The sequence below is a fragment of the Stegastes partitus genome, unplaced genomic scaffold (assembly GCF_000690725.1).
Source record: "Stegastes partitus isolate 25-593 unplaced genomic scaffold, Stegastes_partitus-1.0.2 Scaffold1714, whole genome shotgun sequence".
NCBI lineage: Eukaryota > Metazoa > Chordata > Actinopteri > Pomacentridae > Stegastes > Stegastes partitus.
In genome coordinates, this window is record NW_007579445.1 from 80,512 (window position 1) to 93,377 (window position 12,866).

Sequence of the window (12,866 nt, forward strand, 5' to 3'; positions counted from 1 at the left end):
GCTGCCACCACCGTGCTTCACAGTGGGGATGGTAATTGCTATACATAAGGACCTCAGATGATCCATTTATTAACTGTGTGACCTCTAGCACCACCTGCCTGCACCAGAGTGGAATTAGTCACTTTAAACGGGGTGAATACTTTGGTTACATTTTATAATCAGTAATTTATTTTGCTTTATAGAATCAGGTTTAATTTTTTTTTGTAGAATCTCGTCCTAAAAGCCAAAAGGAATCGACCGTATTGTTCAAAAGCAATTAAAGGCTCCAACGTCTCAGAGGGCTGAACATGTTTTATGAGCCTTGTTTTACTGCACAGTACAGAGAATATTGACAATCCTTCTATTTGTTGTAAAAAATCCAATTTTTTCCCAGATGTTGTCTCAGCTGTGATATCAGAAACGCCTCTCGGTGCGACGGACCTCAACCGTTTCCAGCTTTTCCGTCATTATCTTGTTAAAGGCAGATGTGCTGCAGACAGAAACCCATCCACGCTCAGATTCCAGCGGCGATTAGCTGCTCGATAAACACCGACCGTCTCTGCTTTACGACGCTGCCAGTCGGCGGGATGACAGAAAACGCAGGAATAACGAGCTAAATGGCTGAAGATGAAGGTTTTATTGAACAGGGGCCCGCTCGCCGGGTCATCGCACACTGTTTGTTTGTTTGTTTGTTTGCATTGTGTCGGGCTTTAATCCTCCCTGAAGGGAAAGCGTCTCATTACAGGAAACAGAGATCCTCACCACGGCGACAATAGGACGGGAAGACGAGCAGCTGTTTGTGACGGAGGTGAAGGAAGAGAAGAAAGAGGAGGAATCCCGAGACAATGAGGCCTGGACCAGTCCCAGACGAAGCCATGTGTCTGTGCTCAAGGACAGAAAGGATCCGTTTGTTCTGACGGTTCCTGCGAGTGTTTGGTTCCGTATTCACTTCCTCTATAAGCATTAAAGCTCTTTAAGGCGTTAATACCTACTTTCAGCGCTGATGATCGCTCACAGACTCATTACTCGGTTCTTCAGAGCAGCGTCGTAAACACACAGCGTACCGTCTGATCCCCGATGCTGCCGTTTGTCGGCCGTAAACGTCTGTTTAAGTTCTGGATGTAACACCAGTACTTTTACTGGACATGAATCTTGTTGATGCTAACCAGGAATGCTAACGCTGCTAGCAACAATATCTACCTCCGCTGTCGAAAACCAATCGAGCCGCTTTCAGAAAATATTAAAGGTGCTGTTTTTAACTCAACGAACCCCAACAGCGGGTCTGAAAAGTAGTTTATCTCAAAGAAACTGCCAAAATGGATGATGGAGCATCTTTCTACATCTGATGGTGGAACATCTTCCTGGAGCTGATATGCAGGTTTTTCTACAATAAATAAATAAATTCAACTTTAGTTTTATTCAGTTTTTTATGATTTCTGAGTCATTCTGGTCAGAAGATGTTTCTGAGTTCTTTCTCCTTCCAGTCGTGTTGTTTCCATCAAAGTGCAGAACTTTTATATTTCAGTGAAAAACGAGCCGCCGACGACGAAGAGAAATTACACAGCAGCAAGAAAACACTTATTAATTCATGTGAAATGAGCCCAGATGAAGAAAAAAAGTGTACACTGGTTCCCAACTTGTAGATAAAAAAAGTAAACTATTGCTGCTCCAAAGCAAAGTGTGAAATCATCTGTACTCTATTTTTAATTTTTCTGTTTTCGGAGCGGCGGCGGCGTCTCCGTTGCTGGTGGTCGGTGGCTTTCTTCAGAAACGGTTGGAGTTTTGTTTTAATGATGTCGTGATTCAGCCGACGTCGCTGCAAGAGCAGGACTGGAAAACTTCTCTCAGCGGATAGTAGTTACAGGTACATGCAGTTAAGTCTGTAATTAGTGTAAAAAACCAGCGCCGTCGGACGTCGCCTGGCTTTGACCACGTACACCTCCATCTGAGGCAGTCAGGAAACCACACCGAGGGTTTCTGCAGACAAACGCTCAGCAAAAGCCAGTTTTTAAAGGAAAGAAGTTGAAAGCAGAGCAGTGAGCTGCCTCAAGGGAAAAACTCCCAACCACCGGTTTAGATACGTGGAGGACACCTGGGTCAGAATCAAAAGAGAAGGAGAAGGAGAAGAAACCTTCGTGGAACAGATCAATTCTGAAGAGATAAACATCAAGTTCAAAGAGACGACGTGAACTTAAAGAAACTGAATTTCTCTGACTGTGTTCACGGTGAGGAGGATGAAACCTTTAAGTCTACACGAAACCTGCACAGAGACGAGCATCTGCTGTTTGATGGTCGCCACCTCCTGGAACACTGGCTGGGAGTCGACAGAACCTTCCAGAACCTGCCTGAGAATGTCCAGACTAAAGGTGGAACAACTGCCAGCCTGTGGTCCAGGTACCGTACGACACTGGGTCGGAACCAAAAGCAAACTACTATCCAGTGTTTGAAGGCTGCCACCTACTGGAACATTGGCTGGGAATCCTCAGAAACCCTCTAGAACCTGGCTAAGAAAGTCCTGACAAACGGTGGAACAACTGCTGGTCTCTGACACAGAACCAAAAGCCAACAAACAGAACCTTCAAACAACAGTTCGACTCACGTGGTGTCAACATCAAGGTAGAGAAATCTCTACACTGAAGTTCACAGAAAACCTCGACTCACAGACCGAACGTAAAAAAACAAAGTTCACACGTATTTCAAAGCACTTAGAACCTGCTGCGAACCCAACCGGGCTTCGTTAAAGCCGACAAAAAGAGACGGAACAAAAGATCCAACAGAGAAGAACTCAACTGGTGTGTTTGAGAAATTACGAAACAAAACATCTGCGTACAGTCGAGACAACGAGCTGGTTCAGGATGAAACGAGCTGAGAAGTTCTGTAGACCTGCAGTGAACATCTTAGAGACCGACAGCAGCAACGTTACCTCCACAGTGTAGCAGTAATCATTCTGGATACCCGAGAAACTCTTCAGCAAAGGCCAACAAACCCTCGTTACGGCGAGTAAACCTTCATACGCCCCGACAACCGACCAAGACGTTATAGCGACTGCATAGCAACCGTCTCCCAGCAAACACCCGGAGACAGCACTCCTCGGACTATTTATAGAAAATAACCTTTCCATTTCTTAGCCGGTCTGTCACTTTTGGAATCGTAGCTATGGCAATACAGGTACTGAAGACGTACTGTGGAAATGCAGCTGAACGTCGCGGTTCGATGCGGTGAAACGTTATTAAAAAACGTCCCGTAGAGAGAACGAACGAGTCCTCGTCCTTGAAGGACTCGTCGCCCGAGGAAACACCTTCCGTGACCTTGTCGATCAAGCGGCGTCGCGTTAGAAACGAGCTATCGATTGTTTGCCGCTAATTTACCGTCCGCGAGTCGGAGATTTGTTTCTACTGAGCGCCTGTTGTTCAGCGGGAGGACGAAGGTTTCCGTCAGATGAAGCCGTTTGGTGGTGAACAGGATGGAGGGATGTGTTTTTTCTTCTCCTCGTATAAAGCTGTTCCTTTCAGAGGTTCGGGAGGAGGAGGAGGAGGAGGAGGAGGAGGATGGAGGGATGGCAGGATTAATGTTTCTGTCAGAGGAAGCTGCTCTGCAAACAGACAGCAGCGGCGTCTCCACTGCCTTCAGGCTGAAACAAGGATTTGAACACGAGAGCGACGCTGTAACCGAGAACACCGAGCGAATCCGGCGACTGTGTGTAAATATAAAAATGTGCATCCTGGATCCTCGTCATGTCCCCGCAACGCTCTTTGTCTCCAATCACATCCTGTTTTTTTTGTTTTATTTTATTTTATTTTTAAAAACACAGCTATTCAAAGGCGGGACAATCTCACCCCTTAATCTCGCGGCGTTCTGGCTAATTCTGGCCGCCGAGCGTTCAGAAATGTGTCGGAGGGAGGAAAATCCATTCATTCAACATGCGGCGGCGGAAAAAGAAGCTGCGGTATTTCATCATTTTTTTTGGGCTACCGAGGCCTTCGCCGCCGTGTTCACGTCTCCTTCACATTTCCCCGCAGAGGAACTGGAAAAAAAGTCCTGCACCGCCGCAGAAGCACAACAAACCGTGAAGGAGTGGAGAGGAGCTGTCAGCCAGAGAGACGGAAATAGTCATAAAAAGACAAAATGGAAGTCGACTTGTTAACAGAAACTGAACCCAACGTGTCCAAAGTTTCTAAACCGTGATTAGAAACCAAACGGTGAGTCCATGTCTCGTCCGAGAGTGAAGACGGACGAAGCAGCGAAGTTACCCCCCACGTCTCTGAAGGAGGCTTAACGCTGATCGTTATCGCGTTATTTTGTTTTCCACGATGGCAAAACGTGCAATCTGATTGATTTCCAATGAGCCGCGGCTGTAATTTGTAAATGAGGGATTCGTGGATCGATGGGCGGCCGCAGAGCTCCGCTTCCACATAACGGAGAACCGGAGCCGGTCGGGCGTCTGTAAGCGATACCTCACGGAGCTGCTGCAAGGGGATAAATCACTGATCCAATATCTCTAAAACATAAGCTGCAAACGATCCCAGCTGGTGGCGGAACATCCTCAGAAATCTATTAATTCCTGCTCGGTGCAGATTATGTTGTGGAGGATCGCGGGGCGGTCGAGTCTCTGCCAAGTCAAGCTGAGCACAAACAGGACGAGTCGTAGCAGGTGAGGAGAGATTAACCCAAAAGAAGTGAGGAGGACGGGTTTATCCAACGCTTAGACGAACGTTAATCTGTGTTGAATTAGACAAAAACCAACGCTGGAGCCTCTTAGCGTAGCATCGTTTAGCATTAGCAGCTCAGCAGCAGTTAAGTTTAGCAGCAACGGGACCATGATGGAGACTCTGAGGAGGTTCATGGAGTCAGAAAAGAGCTCATGTGAACTTTAATCAACCAGGACGGAGTTCTGGTGTCTCTGTAGCGTACACTGTAAAGGAATGCAAGTCTTTTTTTTTTTTTTTTTGAACAGTCTGTTTCTGTAAACGTCTTAAACAATGTGGAGTTATTTTACAGAATTTCCCTGTTTGGCAAAGCTACAGACAACACATAAGAAAATCAGCAAATATATACATATATATATATATATATATACATAACGTACAATAACACAGGACGAAACTGTTCACATCAGAGAACTGTATTTTTTTTAAGTATTAAAAAAACGTTTACATTTAACTGTAAAATTACCCTATTTTTACTGTATTTAATTCAGCAACAATCCAAAAGTATTATATATATATAATATTTTTTTAAGTATAAGTGTATGTATTAAATATGTATTAACATATTATTAACTAACATTAATTTTTTATTTTTTTTAAAAAGCATGTTAAATATTAAAAACATAAATATTTGTTTTTTTACGGCCGGATTTGCTAAATTACGGATAATATTTAATAAAATCACAGATAAGAGTAATATTTTAAATGCTAGCTTTACAAAAAATGGGGAAAAAACTGTAAATAATGTCCTTATCAAAAATCTTTTTTTTTTGCCATTATTTCTTTTTAGAAATATTTTTTTTGTAATTTTAAACATACATTTTTTTTTTTTTTTTTTAAAATGGTTTTTTTTTTTTATTTTTTTTTTTTTAAGTTTTTTTTTTTCTTTGTCCTTTTGTTTTTTTCTTCCACATCTTTTGTTGTCTTTTCAGCCCAAATCTTGCATCTTGGTTCTTTTGACGTAAACATCAGAGACCAAATGTCCACTGCGCTCAGATTGCATCATCAATTAATTAATTATTGATCGATAATTATTGACTTTAAGACGATTTACAGAAGAGATATTCATCTGTACGATCGTTCTACCGCCGTGACGTCTCTCATTGTTCCAGTAAACAGACTTTAACATCGACTTCACGTCACTGGATTCCAAGCAGCTGTTTTATTTACTCGCAGCATTAAAGCGTAAACACGTAAACACGTCGTCTCAATAATTCAGCTCCTTACATGTAACCTAATAAATTAATTGACGCTGGGATTGTGTCGAATCAGCTGGAGGAGGAAAATGAAGCCTGATGTATTCATTACGGCGCCTCGGCTGCTTCTAAATGACCCAGATATGATTCGTCATTAAAGCGCCCAAAATGATGAGCGGAGCCGAGGAGCTGCGAGGAACGCTGTGTTTGTGGCGTCCTTGAGTTCCTGGCAGCCGAGATGGATGAGCTGTAATTACACCGAAGACGAGGAGGAGGAGGAAGAAGGTCGCGCACGAGTCCGTCCTTGTGCCGTAAGGCGGCGGCGGCGGCGGCGTGCGTTTGCATATCCGCCGCTCGCTCGTTAGAGGCGTGACGGGAAAACGGAGATCCACAGCTTCAGACACCAACATCACAAACAAAGAACCGAGCGGCGCCGCAGGACGGACCGGCTCAAGGCCGCCGACGCTCCGGTTCTTCAACGTCTGAATTATTCACGGACACGAGTTCTGGTTGGACGAGTTCATCGGACCAACGGGTTCCTGGAAACGAGTCAGAAAAGATGATTTAACTGTTTATAGTCACACAAAGGTCCAAATGATCCTCAATGATCAGAGTTAAAGTCTTTAATCATCAAACTGTCCTTAAAGCTGCTCACAAGGTTCTGAAGGTTTGGACCACGACTGTTTGGTCGTCTTTGTGCTGATTTTAGGTCTTTTTATGTCTCTTTTGGATGATTTTGACAATCCTTTCGGTCTCTTTTTGGTGGTTTTGTGTCCATTCATGTGTCTTTCTGCTGGTTTTTTGTGGTTTTTTTGGCCTCTTTGTGCTGATTTTGGGTTTTCTCTGTTAGTTTTCTGTCTCTTTGTGTCTCTTTTGGGTGTTTTTTTTGTGTATTTGGTTGTTTTATGTCCATTTATGCATCTGTCTGGTTCTGGTTTGTCTCTTTGTTATTTTGTCTCTCTGCATCTATTTTCTGTCTTTTGTGTCTCGTTTTGGTTGTTTTATTTCTATTCATGTGTCTTTCTGGTTGTTTTGTGTCTCTTAGTTGCGTTCTTTGCATTGTGTTTTGTTTGTGTTTTTTATGTCTCTTTGCGGTTCTCTAACGTCTGTCGATCGTGTCTTCGCCTTCCTTAGTTCTTCTTTTTTGTGTCTCGTTGGTCGTTTTGTGTCTTATTGTGTTGTTGATTTTTCCTCTCAGCCTCTCTTGTCGTCTCCTCTGTGGAAACACTTTCTGCAGATCAACCGAAAATTACACAATATTTTAGGCTCAGATTTGGTTCATTTTGCTGAAATGCACGTGATTAGTTCAAGGACCATCGGAGAGTTGAAACTCAATGATTTTACAGTTTCTGGCTGATAAATGGCCCAAATTTTGGCAAATTTTAAAAACGAAACCTTTCTGGGTTTTTCAGTTTAAAGGTTCAATAATCAAAGTGCATCAGATATAAGAATGTTTCATGTAAAGGGACCAAAGCTGGAACTTTTATTTCAATAACTCAACTCCATTTAGTAGCTGAGTCGGGTTCTTGGAGGGTTTTTATATTGTTCTCTTAGTTCCTGAATACTTTATTAGAAATATCGGCTGAATGAAACAAGACCTGCAGCATCAGTTAGTGAATGCACAGAATGTTTCCCCAAAGCATGATGGGAAATCAGCAGCTTCAACACTTAAACCCGTCAGTATGAACTTGTCTACGTTGCATCGAGGACGTTCAGGTGTTGTTTCAGATCCAAACCCAGCCTTCATCCGCCATCAGCAGCCAGATCCGGTCGACATCCGGCTCGTGTTCGGACCTCTCGTCCTCCTGACGGACGCCGGTTTACTCGCTCGGCTCATAACGGGAATAAAGAAGTGATGAAGCCACCTGCGAGGACACCAGTTAATTATCTGCTATCTGCTCTTATCTGGAGTTCAGGTCTTTATTAGCGCCTCATCCCCAGAAAGCAGCTTCGTTATCTCACCTACACGCATTAACGACTTATCAGCCGTCTGAACAAAGACGGAGCGGCGGCCCGACGCGACGCCCAGACGCCGTTTTTCACGTGAACGCGACGCTTCATCAACGTGACGGACGGCTTTTGTTCTGGCATCATCGCCTCATTATCTCCAGATGATGAAGCTGCTGCTGCCTCAGAGACGCTCCGTCCGTCTGGTTCTGATCCTTTAGAACACCAGAACCTGGGGGGCTTTTCCCAGGATGCACCTCAACCTGGGCCTTTGGGTTCAACCCCAAACACACCGACTGAACAGATCCAGTTAATGTAGGTCAATACGAACGACTAAAACATGGAAACAAGTCGAAGCGTCCAGATTTCAGATTCTGCTTTGATATCAGCTTTGAACTCCGAGCAGCAGCGTCTCAGGTTCTTTGCTCCTGTCGCATTTCTACTCAATGTGGGCTTGTTTTCTACAACAATATAAAGTCCTGCACCTCAAAGGAATCAGAACAACCATAAACAAGGAGAGAGGACTCAGAAATCTGAATAAAAGTGGAACGTTTGGTTATTTGTTTTGCAGAAATGGAGGAAAATGGAGGTTCCACCATCAGATGTAGAAAGATGTTCCACCATCAGCTGGATGTATCTCAAACAACTTGCTGCATTTATTTATGGATCCAGGAGGTTGGATTTTTTCCCTCTCAGTCTAAAATTGTCCAAAGCAACATAAAAACATCCAAACTGAATCATGATTTGTCCAAAATAAACTAAGAAGTGTCCAAAATGACTTTAAACAAGTTAAAATGACACTGAGTCAACTTCAAGGAGGTTTTTGTTGTTTTGGACCATTTTTTAGTCCCATTTTTGTCCAAAATGACCAAAATTTGTCTAAAACTAACTTGAAACGTGTCCAGAGTATCCAAAGTTTCCAAAATTGCTTGAAACTAGTTTTAAAATGGTTCAAAATGACAATTTTTGAGTCATTATGGACAATATTTTGTTTATTTTCGAAATTCTGCACATCAGCCGTAGAAGTCGGGTGGTTTTGGCTTTTTGTGTCCAGTTTTTGTTGTTTCGTGTCTCTCTGTGGTTGGTTTCTCTCCTCATCCTGTAGATACTGAACCATCTTCATGTTTCAAACACTGCCTGCAGTTCAACCTGAAAACTCTCTGAAGTGACTTAAAATGTGTCCAAAACGAGGACGGATTCGTCCAAAATGTCTCATAAAACATCCAAAACAACCCCCAAAAAAACCCCCAAATCACTAAGAAACCATCCAACGTGACCAAAACTGACCTGAAATGACTCCAAAAGTTGAGCCTCCAAACTGAAACCTTTGTCTTTGGTCACCAGAGACTCGATCAATCAACATTATAAACGACAAAAACCTCTGATTTCAGTCTAATGTCTGTTTTTATAGCTCCATCTATTGGTTCTGCTCCATTCTCCAGAGAAAACACAGATACTACGTCCACTGTTCCCTACAGAACATCTGTAAAACATCTATAGAACATCTGTAAACTCCACCTCAGGCCTCCTTTAAGACAACTGGAGCTGGTTTCTGAATCCGTCGAGCTAACGGACTTTCAGCGGCTACATCACGGCTTCTGGCTGCTAATCAGGTAAAATGAAACCCGTCTTCATTTCTTTCCTCTCGTCGGCTCCAAATGCGAATCAATTACTCACCAATCACGGCTTCATTACGCCGGTTAGCGCCTGAACGTGCAGCCGCTGATCGCATTCAGACGTTTAATCCCACAGACGAGGATTTAATCAAGTAAGAAACAGTCGTGAGGCGCTTCGGCCTCGAACGCTTCAGGTTTTATCCACGTCTGAGTTTCTGCCGCGAGACGAACTGACAGCAGGAAGAACGACAGGAAAGAAGAAGAGGAAATGGAAGAACCGCAGAAGAAGACAAAAAGAAGAAGAAATAAAGAAGTTGAAGAAGCAAAACGAAGAAATGACGAAGAAGGAGAAGAAGTAATGAAAAGAAGAAGCAGAATTAAAAGAATACAAGATGATCAAGAAATGAAGAAGAGAAAGAAGACGACGAATCGATGAAGCAGTAGAAGAAGAAATGAGGAAGTAGAAACTGAAAATAGAAGCAGAAGAAGAAAAATGATAGAGGCAAAGAAGTAGAAGAAGAAAAAGAAATAAAAAAGGTGAAGAATAAATCAAGAGAGAGAAGATAATAAAGAAAAAGAAGTAGAAGAAGAAACAAAGAAGGCGAAGAGTCGATGAAATAGCAGAAGAAGAAACTGAATTTTAAAAAAATACCAGATGATAAAGAAATGGAGACGAAACGAAGAAGACGACAAAATGATGAAGAAACAAGACGAAACAAACGAAGAGGCGTCAGAAGAAGAAAAAGAAACAGAAGAAATGAAGAATAGAAGCAGAAGAAGACGAAACAGTAAGAAAGACGAAGAAGAAATAAAAACGCTGAAGAAATGAAGGAGAAGCAGGAGAAGAAGAAGAGATGAAGAAATAGTAAAAGAAGAAGTAAAAACTAAAAAGCTGAAGAGGAAACGAAGAAGTAATGAAGAGGAAGAAGAAGAAGAGAAGAAAGACAAAGCAGAAGCAACAAAGAAGAAGAAGAGACGAAGAAGTCGTGAAAAAGAAGAAACAGAATAAAAAAATACAAGATGATGAAGAAATGGAGACGAAGAGAAAGGAGACGACGGAACAATGAAGAAGAAAACACAAAGAAGAAATGGAGAAGTAAAAATTAAGAGTCGGAAGAAAAAGAAGAAACAGAAGAAGAAAAAACGATAAAGGAGACAAAGAAGTAGAAGAAATAGTCGGTGAAGAAGAAATGAAGAGGAAGAAAAGTAGAACAAAAATAATACAAGACGATTAAGTAAACGGAGAACAAGAAACAAAGAAGATGAAGAGAAAGAAAAGAAGAAGAAGTAAAAGGATGATGAGGAGGAGCAGCGGCCGACTGAGAATCAGCTGTTTGGTTGGTAATGAGAGCGTTACATAAAGATCGCAGCGGGAGGCTTTAAAAAATAAATAAGCGCTTCGGCTCTCGGCTCCACGAGAGGAAATAATTAAGTTGGGATCATAAGATTTACAGGACGGTTGTTATTTCGTGGCTTTACTGTTTCTGCTCCGCGTGCCAAAGAGAAACCCGACCGCCGTCCTCACCGTGACGCCGGCGTCGCTCTGCGTCTCGCGGTACGTGAAGTTGCACACGGCCCAGGCCAGGTAGTAGGTGGACATCCGCGGCGTGCGGGCGAACCGGTTGGTGGTCCAGCCGTCCTCGTCCGACAGCGAGCTGCTCTCCACCGGCATGTTGGACAGCGACGTGTACTGGGGGTCGTGGCGGAGGCTCAGCGAGAACGTGGCCTTGTAGACGGGCTCGTCGAAGCAGGGGAAGGCCTTCCGGGCGTGGATCGGGCTGAACTGGGTCACCGCCAGGTAGCTGCAGAGGTCAGAGGAAAGAAACGTTAAACATCCAAACAGTCTGAAGCTGAAATGTGTCGACAGATTGGATGAGAAAAGAAAATACAAAAAGTGAAACCACACAACTGAGCGAGAAACTAGAAAAATGTCCACTTTCAGGTTAATGAACCAAACCGGACCTCCTGACTCTGGTATTCTAACACAAATGGTTTTATTCTTTAAGTCTCATTTGAAAGTTTGGAAAATTCATGATAAATGACCCAATTTGTTTGACGGGAAAACTTGTAAAAACCATTAAAATGTTCAACTTTCAGTCACCAACAGAAGAAAAAAACAATTATGAGCCTAAAATTCAACATATTTCATCAGAGTTTCTTTTAATGCTGAATTATATCCGACATCCTTGGACTGTTTCCATCTCTGAACTTGAAAAGCTGCTCAGAGGTTTTAGATATTTATTAAATTATAAAATCTTTAAGAACAAATGTTGAATTTCCTTGAATGAATCACGTGTTTTGCAGTTTTGTTGAAGAAATCAACCAAATGTCTTCTTCAAATTGTGATTTTTCATCTAAACTAGTTTACTCTAAATGTTTATTTTTATTAGTTGTGTCCTGAACTTCTTCTCTCCTGTTTCCAGCCTCAGGTTCTTGTTTCTGAGGGTCGACGGTCTGATACCGACGGAGGCCGACGCTGATTCTCATCTTCACGGGATGAAAAATGAATCGGTCACTGCTCTTTTTGTTTTTCCATCCCAGCTGTTCGTAATCTGCTTCAGCTCGACTCCGGGTCGCCTGAACTCTGCATCAGGTCTGATTATCTGGATCCATTTCAAACCAGAGAGCAGCTTTCTGTTTGGAAGACGTTTAGTTCTTCAAGCTCGCAGAAGAAAAGCAGAAAACGTGAGAAAAAGAAAACGACTCGGTCTGATTCCTGCTGCTCGTAATCCTGGAAATACCTGGAAATAGCTGAAACGACCAGATCCACCAGCTTCAAGTCAACAAACTGAACACAATAAATATGAGTTATAATCTAATGAAACCTGAAGATTCACAGCTGGGTTGGTTTCAGATCTTATTAATTCTCCTCATTCATCACATCAACGTCGTTCCTTAATTAGGTTTGAACTTGGAAATTGGATTCATGACCAGTCAAAAGGTTGATGCACACTTCTTAAATGAGAGTTTAACTCAGCGTGAAGACACAAAACTGCAAAAAGACACAAAACTGCCCTGAAAAGACAAAAAACTACCACAAAGAAACTCACAACGACCTCAAACAGACAAAAATCCACCATAAAGAGACACAACAACAACTGAACGAGAACAAATAAACACCAGAAGGCCAAACAGACACAACCTGACGACAAAGAGCGTCGCTTACGTTTCAAACAAACTCAACATTTCACTGCACAACACGACCAACATGTCAGAGGAGCCTGAAGATGAAGTTCTGATGATGTTTTCCACCTCAGCAGCCACAGTTATTCTGTTAACGTTGTTCTAACGCTGCGATGGACCAACAACCAACAGGAAAACCATCATCATCAGTCATAAAGACGACCGGGACGTTCATCTGAGCAGCAAGAACCCAGTTAAAGATAAAAACTCTTGAGTAGCTACAGGAACATGAGTCCAAC

At 42.7% G+C, this 12,866-nt stretch overlaps 1 protein-coding gene across 1 annotated transcript in view; it reads right to left on the bottom strand.

The window, feature by feature from the left end:
• The window catches only part of LOC103372213 (thyrotropin-releasing hormone-degrading ectoenzyme-like), a gene marked incomplete at its 3' end in the record, with an annotated part of 98,878 nt that overhangs the window by 62,909 nt on the left and 23,103 nt on the right, over nt 1-12,866 (bottom strand). The window contains exon 3 of the mRNA XM_008301789.1: nt 10,970-11,246. Within this exon, the coding sequence (XP_008300011.1) occupies nt 10,970-11,246 (277 nt within the window). The remainder of the gene's footprint in view (nt 1-10,969; nt 11,247-12,866) is intronic.